Here is a 17672-nt window from a genome sequence, read left to right as displayed (position 1 = left end):
ATTGAATTGTTCACAGTATTTTTGCAAAACATACATGGGGTGTAGGTCAATCGGGTGTAATTGGGCAACATGGGCTCATAAGGCTGAAATGGCTGTTATTAAGCTGTATGACTTAATTTTTTTTAAAAATTATAATTTAGAAAAGAGACCAGTCAGCCAATGTCCTTGTTACAATAAAACCTCTTAACCCCTCCCCATCTTCTCGTATTAGATCCAAACACTTGAAGACTAGGTCTCCAAGTAAACATCCAAGATTTCTACCTTGACCATTCCTACCTTAATCAAACAGTCAGTCTCCTTCCACTTTTTGGATGGGGAGTTGGGGGAGTAGGGAGTACTCATCTCCCTTCTAATCCTACCATTCACTTCAAATCTATTCCCCCTGGATTTTGATCTTCTGTTTGAGGAGGGGGGTTGCTTGAAATGGCCTTGCTATTTGTCTGCTTGGGCCATTTAAAAGCTTAACTTCTTCAATTGAACCTCCCCTCAGCCCACAGCGAAGAGCTGCAACTTAAGCAATATTTCTTCATATTCTGGCAACACCTTTTTTTCTGCATCCTGCCCAGTACTGTGACCAAAGACATCATTGCAGTACCTGGAGCTCTGTACAGTTCTAGTATTACTTTCCTGGTTTTGTACTCTGTTGCAGCAATAAACAGAAAACATCCGATAAGTTGTTGTCTCTCTCAAGGTGACGCAAGTGAGCCACCCTGATCTTATTCTCTTCCTGATGAAGTACTTGATGGCTCTGGTGGTCGGGATCCCATCTGTGTTCTGGGTTGGCAGTAAGAAGACATGTTTTGAATGGGCCAGCTTCTTTCATGGGCGCAAGAAGAAAGAGTGAGTTTGCTTCTGTTGTTCATCATCCTTTTTATCATCCAATTCCTCCACAAGGAAATTCACCATCAGAAACATGTTTATCTGAGTCAAGGCCAACTCCCTGTCATATTTCATCTTCTCAGTTTTACACCAGTGCTCATGTGAACTGCCCATGTGAGTGCAGTATTTAATACAGCCCCATAATTTGTTCTGCGGCAGTACCCCAAATGTGGATCCAATTCATTGATTTGTTTCTACTGCTGTTAATAGTTTTGAGTATAAATGCCTTGGCATCGACTGAAGATGTGGAGTACACTCCAATACAATTGTCTGAAAGGACTAGAAGAGTTGACCACTGAGTTATGGATGCTCAGTGAAAGTTGGTGTGAATGACAAGGGTTGAGACTATATGTTAATTATCCATTTGTACACAAAAAAATTCCAGTGATGAGGTCCCCATGGCTGGGAATTACCCAGGTATATCCTTTCCGGTTGAAATGTACCTGGAGAAGTTAGAGAAATTTAAAAGATCTAGGTTTATTTCAATAAATTTAAATGGCCAGAACATTTGTGAACACTTCAAATTTGTGGAAACACTACTGATATCCGGAATACTCATCGTTCAAACCTTTAGTGAGTGTGAGAACTGTGAAATAATAAATTTGACCATCAAATCGATTTTTAATCTCCCACACTTGAACATTTTGCTCACTTTTAATGGAACTGCCCCATTGTTCTTCAAATGGTAACAGTCAAGACGATGCCCAGTGGAAAGAGCAAATTATCTATTTTTAAAAGTCCTTAAAAAATCTGTATTGTTAGTGTTGCAGAAGAATATTGGCCTAGATTTCTGTAAAACTAGGACTTGAATTTCACAAACTTCTGACACCAATGAGAGACTTAATGAAGATGCTGGTATTACATACTTTAAAAAAAAACTTTGCTGTATTCCTTATAACAGAATGAGACCTTTCCATCCTTCAAGTTTATGTCAGAGATCAATCTTGTTTGAATTTATGGAGGGAGAGTGAAACAGGTAAATAGACATTGCTTGGGATGTTAATGTGGCCTTGTTCAAAATGTTTTCATTCTTGGCCTGTGCCAACCAGCTCACTCTTTAGAAAATGTAACCAGGCAAAAACTATTCTGTCCCTCGAGCATATTTCACCATTCAGTTAGATCAGGGCTACAATTTAATTTTACAATCTTACTAATGTTGAACATTTCTAGCATCTGCATGTAGAGCTCATCGAAAGAATCAAAAACTTGTTGATCCAAACCAAGGCTTTTATTAGCAAAAGACAGGAGCTCTCCACAGGTGGCCAACCAGTCTGGAATGATCCGACCTGGCTAGGGACACAACCCTTTAAGGCCCAGACAATAGGCGTGGCTTAGCTCTCAGCCAATTGCTGTAAGCACAGTCTAGATAGAGTAACTATATACACTATGTACATTGGTGATAGATCTGTACTATCACACCGCAATTGTGTCTTTATTAAAGATTTTCAAACCTCTTGTAAAGACATGTTCTCTCAAGAATGACCTGGTTCTAATTAACATTATCTTCCCTTTTCCTAGGGAATTTGCATAACACATTCCAAGACCAGTCTGTCTAATGGTAAAACTATTAAATCTGTGAACGTTACCAGAACTTTGAAAGCCTGAAGAAATAAAAATCTAGAAAAATAGTGGGTAGAAATTGTTTTGGAAATATCAGGAGTTGGAGATTGTTGCCTCGTGTTTTCTTCTCTTTAAATGGATTCCGTAATTGATTGTAGATCGCCGTTTTTCTTAATTTTTAGTTCTGTGAACGAGAGCTGCCAAGTTTTGCAAGAACCCGAGTTTGCACAATCTCTGCTCAGAGATCCAAACACTCCCATCATCCGCAAATCTCGAGGCACCTCCACCCAAGGAACATCCACTCATGCCTCTTCCCAGCAGCTGGCCATGGATGATCAGAGGAGCAAAGCTGGTAGTGTCCATAGTAAACTCAGCAGTTACCATGGCAGCCTTCATAGGTCACGGGATGGCAGGTGAGTTGATCTTCAAAAGCACTATAGCTGTCCATTTGGAATTTGCAGCTGGATAATCCTCCATAGTTAGGAGGACAGATAAGAGGTTCTGTGGATGAGATCAAGTATCCCAGATGGTATGTTGCCTCCCTGATGCCAGGGTCTGAGATATTTCAGATCGAGTTCACAGCATTCTCAGGAGGTAGGGTGAGCAGCCAGATGTCGTGGTCCATATAGGAACCAATGACGTGGGTAGGAAGAATGAGGAGTTCAGGAAGTTGGGTGCTACATTAAAAGACAGGACTTTCAGGACTGTGATTTTAGGATTGCTACCTATGCCACGTACTAGTGAGGTTAGAAATAGGAGGATAACGTACCTTAACACATAGCTAAAAACATGGTGCAGGACGGAGGGCTTCAGGTTTCCAGATCATTGGGCTCTCTTCAAGGGAAGGTGGAACCTGTTCCAACAGGCAGTTTGCATCTGAACTGGAGGGGGCTAATATCCTTGCAGGAATACTTGCTAGTGCTGCCTCTGGTGGGTTTAAACTAGATTTTCAGGGAGGTGGGAACCAGAGTGCCAGAGCAGGTAGAGGAGCAAAGGAGGGAAAACATAATGTGAAAATTGCATGCACCATTAGAAGTCAACGGGTTGTACATGGTTGAAATTTTCTCAGATGCATCTGTTTCAATACAAAGATATTGTAGGAAAAACAGACAAACTGTGGATCAGCACATGGAATTATGATTTTTTTGCCATCAGTGAAAGTTGGTTACAAGAGGGCTAGGGCTGGCAGCTCAATGTTCCGGACATCTGTTGCTTTAGACATGATAGAATGGGGGGGGGGGGGGGGAATGAAAGGGGGAGGAGTGGCCTCGCTCGTCAGGGAATATATCATAGCTGTGTTCAGGCAGGACAGACCAGAGGACTCATCTACTGAGGCTATATAGATGGAGCCGAGGAACGAGAACAGTATGACCACACTCATGGGGTTGTGTTTTAGCCTGCCCAATAGTCAATGAGAATTGGAGGAGCAAATCTGTAGTGAGATAGCAGTCAGTTTCAGGAAACACAAGATTATGACATAGGAGATTTTAATTTTCCACATATTGACTGGAACTCCTGTACTGTAAAAGGGCTGGATGGTTTGTGTTCAAGAACATTTTATAAATCAATAATATAGAGGTACCAACTAGAGAGAGTGCAATACTGGATCTCCTTTTAGAGAATGGGACATGACAGGTGACAGAAGTATGTGTAGGGGAACGTTTTGGGTCCAGTGAGCATAATGCCATTAGATCCAAATTAATTATGGAGAAGGATAGGTATGGGCCTCGAGATGAGATTCTAAATTGGAGAAAGGCCAATTTTGAGGAAATAAAGGATCTAAGATGTGTGGATTGGTAAGTGAAGGTCCTTCAAAGATGACATTTTGAGAGTACAGAGTTTGTATGTTCCTGTCAGGATTAAAGAAAGCCATGGTTAACAGGCATAGGAAACCTTGGTTTTCAAGGAATATTTGGGGATCTGGTTCACAAGAAGAGAGAAGTATAAAGCAGGAGTAGGCAACCTGGAGCAAATGAGGTACTTGAAAAGTATCAAAAATGCAAGAAAACCCTCAAGAAATAAATCAGAAAGGCTAAAAGAAGACCTGAGGTTGCTTAGACAGTGTGAAGGAAATTCCTAAGGGTTTCTACAGGTATATTAGGAGAAGAATTGGTCCCCTTGAAGATCAGAGTGATCGACTTTCTATGCAGCCAAAAGAGATGGGGGAGATCTTAAAAAATTTTTCAATCAGTATTCACTCAGGAGACAAGCAAAGAGTCATGGGAAGTAAGGAAAACAAACAGTGAAGTCATGGAACCTTTACAGATTAACAAGGTGCTTGTTAAAGCAAAAAAAGGTGGATAAATCCCCAGGGGCTGACAAGATATTTCCTTGGACCTTGAGGGAGGCTAGTGTAGAAATTGCAGAGAATCTGGCAAAAAAATTTTAAATGTCCTTAGCCACAGGTGTGGCGCTGGAGGATTGGAGGGTAGCTCACATTGTTCCTTGCTTAAAAAAGAGCTCCAAAAATAATCCCTAAATCTTAGGCCAGTCAGCCTAATGTCAATAGTTGGCAAATTATTGAAAGGTGTTCTATGAGATCGGATGTACATTTATTTAGATAGCCAGAAACTGATTAGGGATAGTCATCATTGCCTTGTGCGTTGTAGGTCATGTTTAACTAATCTTATAGTTTTTCAAGGAGGTTACCAGAAAAGTTGATGAAGGAAAGGCTGTGGATGTTGTCTACATGGTCTCTAGCAAGGCCTTTGACAAGATCGCACATTGCAGGTTAGTCAGGAGGTTCAGATGCTAGGTATTCATGGTGATGCAGTGAACTGGATATAACAATGGCTGGATGGGAGAAGCCAGAGAGTAGTGATGGATGATTGCTTCTCAGACTGGAGGCCGGTGACTAGTGGTATGCCTCAGGGATCGGAGCAGGGACTATTGTTGTTTGTCATCTATATCAATGATCTGTATGATAAAAGTGGTAAATTGGATCAGCAAGTTTGCAGATGACTCTGGAGGTGTTGTGGACAGTGAGGAAGGTTTTCAAAGCTTGAAGAGGGATCTGCACCAGCTGGAAAAATGGCAGATGAAGTTAAAGCAGGCAAGGGTGAAGTGTTGCATTTTGGAAGGACAAACCAAGAAAGGACATACATGGTAAATGGTAGGGCACTGAGGAATGTGATAGAGCAGAGGGATCTTTGAATACAGATACATAATTCCCTGAAAGTGGCATCACTGGTGGATAGGGTTGAAAAGAGAGGCTTTGGCATATTGACATTAACAAATTAAAGTATTGAGGAGTTGGGAAAAGACATTGGTGAGGCCAAATTTGCAGTATTGTGTGCAGCTTTAGCCACCTAACTACAGGAAAAATGTCAATAAGATAGAGTGCAGAGAAGATTTACTAGGATGTTGTTTGGACTTTATACCCTGGAGCATAGAAGAATGAGGGAGATTTGATAGAGGTATTTAAAATTTAGGGGGATAGACAGCATAAATGTAAATAGGCTTTTTCCACTGAGGGTAGGTGAGAAACAAACCAGAGGACGTGGATTAAGAGGTGAAAGGGAAAAAGTTTAGAGAGAACATGTGGGGAACTTCTTCACACAGAGAGTGGTGGGAGTGTGAAATGAGCTGCCAGCTGAGGTGGTGAATGTGGGCTCAATTTTAACATTTATGAAAAAAGCTGAAAGGTACATGAATGGGAGAGATATGGAGGGCTATGGTCTGGGTGCAGGTCAATGAGACCTTGCAAAAAAAATGGTTTGGCATAGTCTAGAGGGGCTGAAGCAGCCTGTTTCTGTGCTATAGTGTTTTATGGTTCTATAGTCCAATTTTCACCACAACTAATAAATGCAGTTAGTAGCCCCTTTTTCCACTGACACCCTGTCCCTGGAATTAACTGGAAATTTACTGGGACAGAGTTCAGTGGAAAAGGAACACTGTCTGAACGCTGGCATCAAATGACGTCATTTCACGCTGGCGATTAACCGTCTCCACCCCTACTCATATCCCCGGTGTTTGCTGACACCGGCTTGCTGATAAAACCAGTGGAAAAGGGACAGCAGAAAGTCACCTGTTTCCATTTGAAGATAGAACACTCCAATCCCCGGGGCTGTTGTGTTCAGTGGAAAAGCAATTAGTGTCCTAGTTAAGGGTTACCCAGTGAAAATGGTACAAAGGGCTTCCTATCCCAGGACACTGCACAGCTAATTAACTGGGATGCCAGTGGAAAAGGCACTGGTAATTTCGAGGGTGCCAACTTTGAGAAGCTCCCTACAAAAAGAATGGTTTTGGTGATTAGTAGAGAGACGAGATAAACAACAGTGTAAGAAATAGTATGACGTTCACAGGTTAGGTCAAAGGTAGAAGGACAAAATTTTCTGTTTCTATACAGTAATTAAGCATAGTTGTTTAGTACCCATATACCTTTTTTTAATCTTAATCCAAGTTCAGCCATGGCATAACATTATGCAATGTTCAGATGGAATTGTTAATCACACAAGTACTTTAAATAGTGTAACCTGGTTCTAAGGTTCTTAGACGTCCTATTGGAAATTATTGTTGAAAAAAGGATTCCAGAATTGATTAATAGAATAGCTGATTGCAAGATTATGGAGGCATAGATAGGGTGCACAGGCCCCCTAAGGTGAGAGGAGCACACACTAGAGGACATCTGAACAAAATGAAGAGAGGAGAGATGTCTGGGGCTTTTTTTTTACATGGAGAGTAGTGGATGTCTGGAATGAATTGCCAGGGGCGGTGGTGGAGGTTGCTACAATAGGCACATGGATGAAAGAAAAATAGAGGGTTATAGGGTTGGGAAGGTTTTGAGTATGTTAATATAGGTTGCAGTAACGTCTTGGGCTAAAGGCCCTGTAATGTGCTGTAATGTTCTATGTTCTATTAGATTTTAAATGAGATGCATTCCAACACTTCATACTTCAGCCTAGTCCATATTTACTCTGTCTATTGACAAAGTTGCTTTCACCGCCTCCCCCTCCCCATCCTTGACAAGGAGCAGGAAGTCTCTTTCTCATATCAGCTGAATTCTGTTGGTATACGCTCCTTGTCATCAACCATTCATCTTGCTCGTCTCGATGCTTATTCAGTTTATGCCACTGCCCTTACTTGGAATGGGACATATATGGTTGTGCAAGGGCTGCACAAGACTGGTTCATAACTCACCATGTTGATGGCTTGCCCAGTAGAATCTGGTATGAAGACAAAAGGTGGGTAGGTTTTTTGGATTGAGACCTAGAATTAGGATTGAGGAAGAAGAGGAAATATTGTTGGTGTACAGCAGTACTTTGCCCTGGAAAGGCACATGAAGAGGTGCCACTAGTTCAAATCTGCTATCAAGATTAGAAAGTCAAGCAAAAGAGAGTTCTTTCAGAGACATCAAGTGAGTATAGATACATCTGCCTCTTGTCCAGTCTCGTGGTGGACCTGAGCTTGAGACATCCATGGCACAAACATCAGCCCCTGATTTTGAATCCTCAAAAAGGGTGCCATTCCCATGAATCCCAATCCCAATGCCTGGTTCCCAGAAGCTGGTTGTCTATGTCCTTGTGTGAGGTCTTTGTCCACCAAGCCCCATGCTGATCTGCTTTGGTTTCATAGGGAGAGATGAGAAATGTAGTTTTCCTGAGTCATTGGCTTTGTCCTTTGTCTCCAATCTGGCTCTGAGTTTGCACTCTCAGTTCTCAGCCAAATTCTTAGTATTGACTGGAATAAATCAGATGTGCTCTTAAAATGTGATAGGTGCTGCGGACATGAGCTCTGAATCTCAAACCAATTCTGGTTAACAACCTGTGAACAGTTTATCAAAGGAAATAACTAATGAAATGTAATGTTTAATGCTATTTCACCAGATACACACCCTGTAGCTTCAGAGCACTGGATGAGCGTTTGGTTCATGGAAGTCTGCCAAGGCTCAATGACCAGTCCCAGCAAAGCAGCCTGCACCACCTGAATGACCAGTCCCAGCATGGCAGCATCAGAGATCTCACTAACCCAGCGACACACATCACCCACGGCACTAGTATGAACCGGGTCATCGAAGAAGACTGCACAAGTGCCTAGTCATTGCCTCTTCATCAAAGGCAAAGCAAAGGGACCTAAATGTTTTTTAAATCACTGGAGCCTGAAAGATCAGAATCCAAACACAATGTGGTTATTAAATGGCTGCTAACAAATGTGGAATAAAACTTCTGGAAAGATGAAAGGGAAAGAAGATTGCAAGCTATTGGACTTGACTGTATTGTTCTCAACATTGTTATCGTCCATAAAAGTCAAAGAATAGGAAGATTTCATTCCTCTTCAGAGTTGGTGACAGGATTTAACATCGAAAGCTACCTAATTTCATAGCTTTGTGACACATTTGAACATGTATTCTGCTAACATTCTGAAGTGAAGGTTGATGGGAAAGACATTGACCAATATCCCATTATGGAAACGAAAAAGGGTAAATGTTCAAGGCAGAATTGGGAAGACAGTGGCATGTCTGTTTTTATTTTGAGGTGCACCTCTCAAGCAACATGAATACTGCTGTTGGAAATGGGACTTGCTGTGCGAGAGATCAAGTGGTGTAATAAAGTGTAGAAATGCATTGTATTTACTTGAATTAAGGTTAGTAAAGGGAAGGGACTTGCTACCTCATGGTGTCACATCTAAAATCTTTTGAATAGGGAGCATGTCATTCAGCTATTTGGGCCAATTTATTAGTCTCTGATGCTTTTTTTTTATTGGTGAACTTGTGCATTGCTGTTGATGGGTCTTGAGATGAGTGGATTTGTGAAGTGATGTGTATATTTAGATTAGGAGCATGATGCTAGTGTGACAGGGGGTGATGATTTGTAACATAAGTATTCTGAGATGCAAGATAGTTACTTGTACCAGCCGGCAGTGAAGCGCGAGGAGGGTCCAGTAATCCATATTGATACTTGAGATTTGATCGATCTGTCAGCCACCATTCTTTCTGAAGCCCAGCTTTAAAAGAACATCCGGATGAATGGATTCTGCTTCTACTGGGATCTACAGTAGATAGGTGAGCAGCAACCTAGGGTTTATTCAAAATTGGGTTTATAACCAAAAAATTCTCAAAAATTTTATCAATTTCGAAGACAATTTTCAACTGCACCTGACTTGAAGTGAACCCAAACAGGGTTTTAAAAAGTAAAGATAATTTAAAATACCACAATCATCTGTCGCATTGACCATTTCACAGAATTACATTTTGAGTTGGTGTTTTTGAAGATTTGCCAGTATTTTTACAAAGGTTCTTGCTATATAGTTTTCATACCAGTTCTGGTATTCTGATTGTAAATGTTGTTAAAGACCTCTTTGATCGCACCAATTCAAATCAAGTTGTCAATCATAGCTCAGTTATGGCTCCCATGAAAGTTTAAGCCTGACTCCATGATCTTCAACCCAATACCAAGGTGAAATTTCAGCTTTGATACAGCTGCATTGATATAGGTTGAACCTTTCGCATGAGACATCAGTCTGGGCAGAGAAAAAAAGTTCTCGTATAAAATTCTGGCTTATACTTTAGTCATCAACTGATTTTCTGGTTGTCATCGTATTGTTGTGGACAATTTTGTTAATTATTTATTTTGCACCATCGAAGGCATTCTATTTCTCAGTAGACCAATAGTCTTTTATTTCTAAAGTGTGTTTAATCTTTCTCCATTGTAACAAGATGTATTGCACCAGGGTGTGAGGCTATCTGGGCCAAGCTACAGGGTGACTCTTGCAGATGTAATTTTCCCCATATTTTTGATGGGCGGACTTTTTTGATAGTGGTTTGTGAATTCTGTAAGGGTAGATTTTTTTTTAACCTGAATAGCTGTCACCTGGAGGCTGTCTGATCAGAAGAACAAGAATTTAGGACATACCAAAAAAAAATTGAATTTGCTTTAAAATATCTCTCATCTCAACTCTCACACTCATTTTGTAAAGGCTAATCTAATTTGCTTTTAATGGAAAAGCAAAAAATCTGATAGTATTAAAATGCTAGAAATAGTCAATATGGTGGTTCAAGTTCTGGACAGAAAAACTCTGGAGAGTGGATGTTTCAAGATGACCTTTCATCATAACAGGAAAGTGGTAAAAAAGTGATTTTTAAGTTGCATTTGTTCTCAGGTAACTCGAAGAAAAGGGTAGGGAACAGAACAAGGGACTGTTCGTGACGTTTGTTGACCTTACCAAGCATTTGACCCTGTGAGCAGGAAAGGTGTGTGGCAAATCATGGAATGGCTGGGATGACTCCCAAAGTTCCTCAGCATGGTCATCCAGCTACATGAAGATCAACATGGCCAGGTCAGACTCAACGACGACCTCTCAGAGCCTATCTCAATAGGCAAAGGTGTAAAGCAAGGATGCGTCCTCACGCCGACTCTCTTCACCATTTTCTTCAGCATGATGCCCCAAAGGGGCACAGAAGACCTTGATGATGAGGACAGTTTTTTCATCTGAAACCACACTGATGGCAACTTGTTCAACCTGAGGCGACGACAGTCCCACACCAAAACATTGGAGCAAGCTCATTCAAAAGCTTCTCTTTGCCAATGATGCTGCCCTTGTTGCCCATACAGAGACAGCCTTGCAGTGTATAATATCCTGCTTTGTGAAGACTGCCAGAAGTCAGCTTGAAGACAGAAATTTTCCATCAACCCGCACCTTAGGAAGAGTACGACCCTCCTCACATTACCATCGGCGATACCGAGCTGAAGACAGTCCACCAGTTCATCTACCTGGGGTGCAGGATTTCATCAGATGCCAAGATCGATAAAGCATTTGGCAGGCTGTACAGAAGAGTCTTGAACAACAAGAATCTGAAAAAAAGACACAAAGATTAGTATGTACAGAGCTGTTGTACTGTCCACCTTCCTGTACAGCTCCCAAGTTGTGGGTCACCTACTGTTACCACCTACAACTCCTTGACCAATTCCACCAAACATCCACTGGAGTGACTTCATCACTAACATTGAAGTCCTCAAACAGGCAGAGGTTACCAGCATCAAGACCATGCTGTTGAAGGTGCAGCTACATTAGGCAGGGCACATCTCTGGAATGCAGAATCATTTCCTGCCCAAGATTGTGCTGTATGGCGAACTCTCCACTGTCCACCATGTCAGAGGAGCTCTGAAAAAGAGGCACAAGGAATCACTTGGTGCCTGTCACATTGACATTGCCAGTGGTCTACCTTCTGGTCACCTGGCAACACTCCATTCTCTAATCTGTCCCCTCCTTCGAGAACGCATGAAGGGCTTGCTTTGAGGACAAAAGGAGATGGAGGAAGAACCGTGATATACCAACACAAAACCCAGAACAGAATTTCCCTTGCAGCCACTGCGGCTGGGCATGTCTGTCCCCCATTGGCCCATCAGCTACTAGCGAGCCTGTAACAGACGTGGACTGCCTCCTTCCTAAGTCTTCATTTGAGAAGTCATGCCATGAAAATGAAAAAAGGAAAAGAGGAGGATTGTTGGCTAAAACAGAGAATATTTGTGGTAGATCATGCATAACACTTCAAACCTGCTTTCGCATGGTCCACATTGGACTCTTATTTTTCTATTAGTCTCTGTCTTGCAAAAGTCAACTATAATGCCCAAGAGTATTTTCCATTTCATACATTTCACTACTGATCTTGTCCTTTTCTGTCCCATTCCATAGATGCTGTTTAAACTACATTCTTTTATTTTGGATTTCCGGCAAAAAAAAATCACCGTTCCAGCATGTTGTTATGTTTTCCCCCTCTTCAGTCCCCTATCTATTAATTAGCTATCTCCACCCCTTCCCCTCTCTAGAACTCAAAATACCCTTTCACTCACATTTCCATTTCAGATGAAAGGTCTTTGACCTGAAACACTTCTGTTTCTCTCCACACGTGCAAGCTCTGATTTTCTTTGTTTTATCAAAATTCAAAGCAACATTTATTGATTTCCTATCAGGCCAATGTGGAGAACAGAGTTCTCAATCCATGCCTGAATATCAACGCTGTGGTGGCGCACATCTCTATTTCAGAACTGGCCCTGCTTGTACCGCCACGCTGCCGGGGCAGCTGCAGAAAGATGGCGTCGTCTGGGCTTGCTTATTGTCTCGCGGCTGATGGCTGCGATGGCTGGCCACACGAACAGCCTCTTACACGTGGTCAACACCGGATCAGAGTTGAGCGTGCTTCCCCCGACTGCCCTCGAATCCCGCACAAGAGGCCTGACCCTGTAGGCAGCAAACGGCACCGACATAAAGACCTTCGGTGCACGGACCACTCAGGTACACCTTGGGCCAAACAAATACCGCTGGAAGTTCCTGCTGGCCACCGTGAGATCTGCACTGCTAGGAGCTGATTTCCTCCGAGCGCACAGCCTGCTGGTCGACCTGAAGGGCAAGAGACTCATGCATGCCCATACCTTTCAGTCCCTTCGACTTGAGCCGTCCAGTGCGTACAACCCAGGGATAGCCACAATCTGCATACCCAGGAATGAGTACTCCTGCATCCCAGACAAGTTCCCCGGCATTCTACAGCCACAATTCACCGCCACCATTCCCCAGCACGGCGTCCACCACCACTTCGGCACACAGGGCCTCCCAATCCACGCCAAGGCCAGACGACTGCAGCCAGAGAAGCTGCAACTCGTGAAAGAGGAGTTCTCCCGCCTCCAGGAACTCAGCATAGTCCGCAGGTCGGACAGTCCCTGGACCTCTCCCCTGCACATGGTCCCAAAGTCCTCTGGGGGTTGGCACCCGTGTGGGGACTACCGCCGGCTCAACGACACAACCACATCTGACCGGTACCCCATTCCCCACAAACAGGACTTTATGGCCAACCAACATGGCGTCAAGATTTTCTCTAAGGTCAACTTGGTGAGGGGCTATCATCAAATCCCCGTACACCTGGATGATATCGGCAGAACCGCCATCATCATCCCGTTCGGCCTTTTCTAATCCCTGCGGATGCCCTTTGGCCTGAAGAACGCAGCCCAGACCTTCCATCAGCTCATGGACATAGTAGGTAGAGACCTGGACTTCGTGTTCATTTATCTCGACGATATCCTCATCGCCAGTCGAGATCACAATGAGCACAAGACTCATCTTCATTCACTGTTCGCTCACCTGGCTGAATTCGGCCTCAACGTCAACGTGGCCAAATGTCAATTTGGGAAGGAGTCGCTACAGTTTCTGGGCCATACCATCACTGTGGATGGGACAGCACCATCACAGGACAAAGGCAAGATCAAGGCCATACAGCAGTTCCCAAGATAGACACCCTCAAGGGCCTATAAGAGTTCACCGGGATGGTTAACTTCTACCACCGCTTCATCCCAGGGGCTGCCCGCATTATGCACCCACTGTTTGCCCTGATCTCAGCCAAGCAAAAGATACCGAGTGGTTGAAAGAGGCTGAGACACCCTTCGCACAGATCAAGGCTAGAATCAACCTACTAGCCCACCCATGCCCCAACGCCCACACAGCACTCTCGGTGGACTCGTCTGCCATGGTCATCGGGGGCGTCCTCGAGCAAGAAGTCAACAGAGAGTGGCACCCGCTGGCATTCTTCAGCCGGCACCTCCCACCACCTGAACTGAAGTACAGTGCATTGTACCTCTCTATCAGGCCCTTCTCCTACTTCCTGGAGGGAAGACCATTCTCTGCTTTCACAGACCACAAGCCGCTCACTCAGGCCCTCACCGTGGCGAAGGATCCCTGGTCGGCGTGCCAGCAGCAACACCTTTCCTACATCTCGGAGTTCACCACCGACACCCGACACCGGGCGGATAAGGACAATGTCGTTGCCAACACGCTCTCCAGACCTACCATCCACAACTTGTCCCCTCGCCTGAACCACACCCAATTAGCTCATGCCCAGAGGGAGGATAAAGAGACACAGGCCTTCCAAATCGCCATCACCGGCCTGCACCTCAAGGACCTGAAGCTGCCGGGCAGCCATGTTGTGGTCCTGTGCGATGTCTCGACTGGCTCGCCGCGACCGGTAGTCTCACAGGAGGCGTTCCAGATGATTCACAACCTGGCCCACCCCTCAGTTAAGACATCGTTATGCATGGTGGCGGAACGTTTCTTCTGGCACAGGTTAAAAAAACAAGTGGCCCAGATGGTGAGGAATTGCACGTACCGCCAAGCCTCCAAAGTTCAGCACCATATCAGAGCCCTATACAACATTTCGACCCGCCAGCCAGAAGGTTTGTCCATATCCAAATCAATATAGTGGGCCCCCTTCTGGTGTCCAGGAACGCCTGCTACCTCCTGACTGTGGTTGACCGGACAACAATGTGGCCAGGTGCTATCCCCCTCAGGATCCCCCTTCCGCTGCGTCCTGCACCAGAGCCCTGCTCGCTAACTGGGTCAACCGGTTCAGCATCCCAGCCCACATGACCAGCAACAGGGGCACCATGTTCACCTCTGCCCTCTGGACGCAACTGGCAAACCACTTGGGAATCAAGCAACACCACACCAAGGCCTATCAACCCCAGCAAATGGACACGTAGAGCGCTTCCACCAACACCTCAAGGCGGCTCTCATGGCGCGACTGAAAGGACCCAACTGGACAGACAAGCTGCCATGGGTCCTACTTGGCATTCGAACGGCTGTGAAAGAGGACCTCCAGGCTTCATCCGCGGAACTCGTCTACGGTGCACAGCTGTTGCTACCAGAGAAGTTTTTCGGAGTGGGCAAAAAATCCAGAGGTGAGATCCCAACCTTTCTTGATGATCTCCACAACAGACTCGCCTTGCTGGCACTCCCACCACCAACCCACCACAGCAAGCACCCGGCGAACGCCCCCAAAGAGCTGGCCTAACCGGAGTTCGTGTTCATCCGGCATGGCCCGCATCCAATCCCCCCATGCAGCGCCCGTATGAGGATCCGTACAAGGTCTTCCACCGATCGGGAAAGACTCACTCTGGATGTTGGGGGCAGGGAAGAACTATTCACGGTTGATCGACTGAAACCGGCGGCGCACATGGACAGACCAAACCGTGCAGACAGCCCAACCTAAATGGAGGGGTCAGCCGCCCAAGCGGCATGTAAGCTGGTTCTGGGGGGGGTGGTTTGTGTGGCAGTGCACATCTCTATAAGCAGACCGGCCCCGCCTGTACTGCCACGCTGGCAGGGCAGCTACAGAAAGGTGGCGCCGTCGGGGCTTGCTCGTGGCTTAGGCCACAGCTCACACCCCGGGCAACATGGTGACGTCACCGCTGCATGGGGTGCAACTCACTTTGGCCTTAAAGGAGCGCAACTCACGTTGGCCTTAAAGGTGCGTGCATGAAATAAACAGTTCAACTGAAACCTCCACGACAATGCTTTATTTCCTCAATGACATTGAGTTCACTGAAAATAATGTCATCTTAAGGCAGTGAAGGAAACAATTTCTGCCTGCCTTTCACAAGCCAACACTGATCAATATGCAAGTCACGAAATCTTTACTCTGGTCATGAGGTCTTTTTTCAAAATTAATTTTTAATTTAATTTTTAAATTTAGACACAGCATGGTAACAGGTCATTTCGGCCCAAGAGCCCACGCCACCCAACTTACCTACAGCCCCAGTACGTTTTCAACAGTGGGAGGAAACCGCAGCCCCCAGAGAGAATCCACGCAGCCACGGGGAGGACATACAAACTCCTTACAGACAGCGTGGGATTTGAACCCCGGTCCTGATCGCTGGTGTAACAGTGTTACACTAACCACTATACTCACCGTACCCCTCTTAATTAGCTTGCTAAATCTAATTAACTTGCTAAAGGTGTCCAAACATTTAAATACATACAAAAAAGATTTACTGGCCACTGTCATCCAAGACAGACCCATCTTTAGCTTTCTTTCACTCTTCAGCTTTGAGTCTATCATGCCAACTTCTGTTTTATTGAAACTATTTTCTATACCGTGAAGGTAAGGATTAAACAAAATCCAAACTAATAGAATTTATATATTAACAAGGGAGTAGAAGGAAGCATTATTGCCTCATTCTTGTAATTGTGTAAACTCTGGTCAAGTTTTAATGGCTATGCAAGAATGGAATGACATTGTTTCAAAATGTGCTGTGTCATTTGGTCAATTAGATATTGATTTGGGATGAAAATTGTGGCTGAGATTGTGATATTTTGCATTTTCAATGCTCACTGGCTCTTATAGAAATCAGTATTTGTGCTGCATCTGTCCTCATTATCCTGCAAGGTTGAATCAGTAATGGAGAAGTACTATTTATATCATCAATAGGCGCACAAATTCCAAATGATGGCAGTTGTGACATGCCCATACATACAAGCCTGGGCACTGGGCCAGTATAAAATGAAGCCAATGTAGAAGACAGCTGAAAATCTGTTCCAGATGTGGATTGCCAGGACCGGCAATGGTTGTGCTGGGTTTTGTTGAATATTTCATCTGTCATAAGCACAATGTGTTTGAAATGGGCATCAATTGAGACTCTTGTTCACAATAAAATGGCAGAAAAGGCATTCTTACCTTGCACTCACCCCATAAAGAGACATCTTGTTTAGGCTGGATGTATAGTTTGGTAAAGTGTGTTCCCCCCCCCCCCCCCCAGGTTTAGCACTTTAATCAAGTGTCGCGTTTGGTACAGCGTCCCCGTCCCTCCCCCAGGTTTAGCACTTTAATTGAGTGTCTAGTTTGTTGTGCATTAGTTGTAAATTAGATTTTTTTTAGAGAGTAGTAGATTTTTAATAAAACAATGAAATTTATTTCTCTGTTCTTGTGTGTTTTTAAATTCATCAGTTTATTGAACTTTTAATTTTCAATCTCGTAATTTTTGCATTTCTCTTTTTTGCCTGGAGCAGATTTTTCTGCACCTTTCCTTCAGGATCTGCGTGTGACTGGCAATAGCAGCATTTGTTGTCCATTTCTAATTTGCTTCAAACTGAGTGACTTTAGGGGCATTGGAAGACTCCATCACATTGGTGGGACTTGGGACCCTATTGACCAGACTGTAAAAGGATGGCACATTCTTTTCTCTTTTAAAAAAAAACTGGCTGGATGGATCTTTTTAATGACAATCCAGTCATTTTTGTAGTCATTATAACAAGTTTCCATTTTAATTCCATAATTTAAATTCCATAGCAGCAGTGTTAAGATTAAACTCTGATCCTGAATCTTTGGATTACTGGGCAGATTTTTGTCATGTACCTATGAACTCTTTGGTATTTAGCTAGTAATCCCAGACTTAAGTGCCATGAAGCAAATAACGCCACTGAATCCAATTTGCAAATGTCACCTGTTTTTAAATTTGTTTTGTAGGCCGCAGCTT

At 44.0% G+C, this 17672-nt stretch overlaps 1 protein-coding gene across 15 annotated transcripts in view; it reads left to right on the top strand.

Annotated features, from left to right (window-relative positions):
* LOC138736410 (frizzled-3) overlaps positions 1-17109 on the top strand; it is a 78018-nt gene extending 60909 nt beyond the window's left edge. For 14 of the 15 annotated variants that reach the window (XM_069885902.1, XM_069885898.1, XM_069885904.1 and 11 more), the window contains 3 exons: positions 692-840; positions 2622-2852; positions 8265-17109. In XM_069885902.1, the coding sequence (XP_069742003.1) occupies positions 692-840; positions 2622-2852; positions 8265-8475 (591 nt within the window). In that variant the 3' untranslated portion in view covers positions 8476-17109. Of the gene's footprint in view, positions 1-691; positions 841-1780; positions 1856-2621; positions 2853-8264 lie in introns of those variants that run through there. The other variant, XM_069885910.1, reaches the window with a different exon arrangement.
* Positions 17110-17672: the final 563 nt, after the last annotated feature.

This window comes from Narcine bancroftii, chromosome 6, assembly GCF_036971445.1.
Source record: "Narcine bancroftii isolate sNarBan1 chromosome 6, sNarBan1.hap1, whole genome shotgun sequence".
NCBI lineage: Eukaryota > Metazoa > Chordata > Chondrichthyes > Torpediniformes > Narcinidae > Narcine > Narcine bancroftii.
This window is presented reverse-complemented; position numbering and strand designations above follow the sequence as displayed.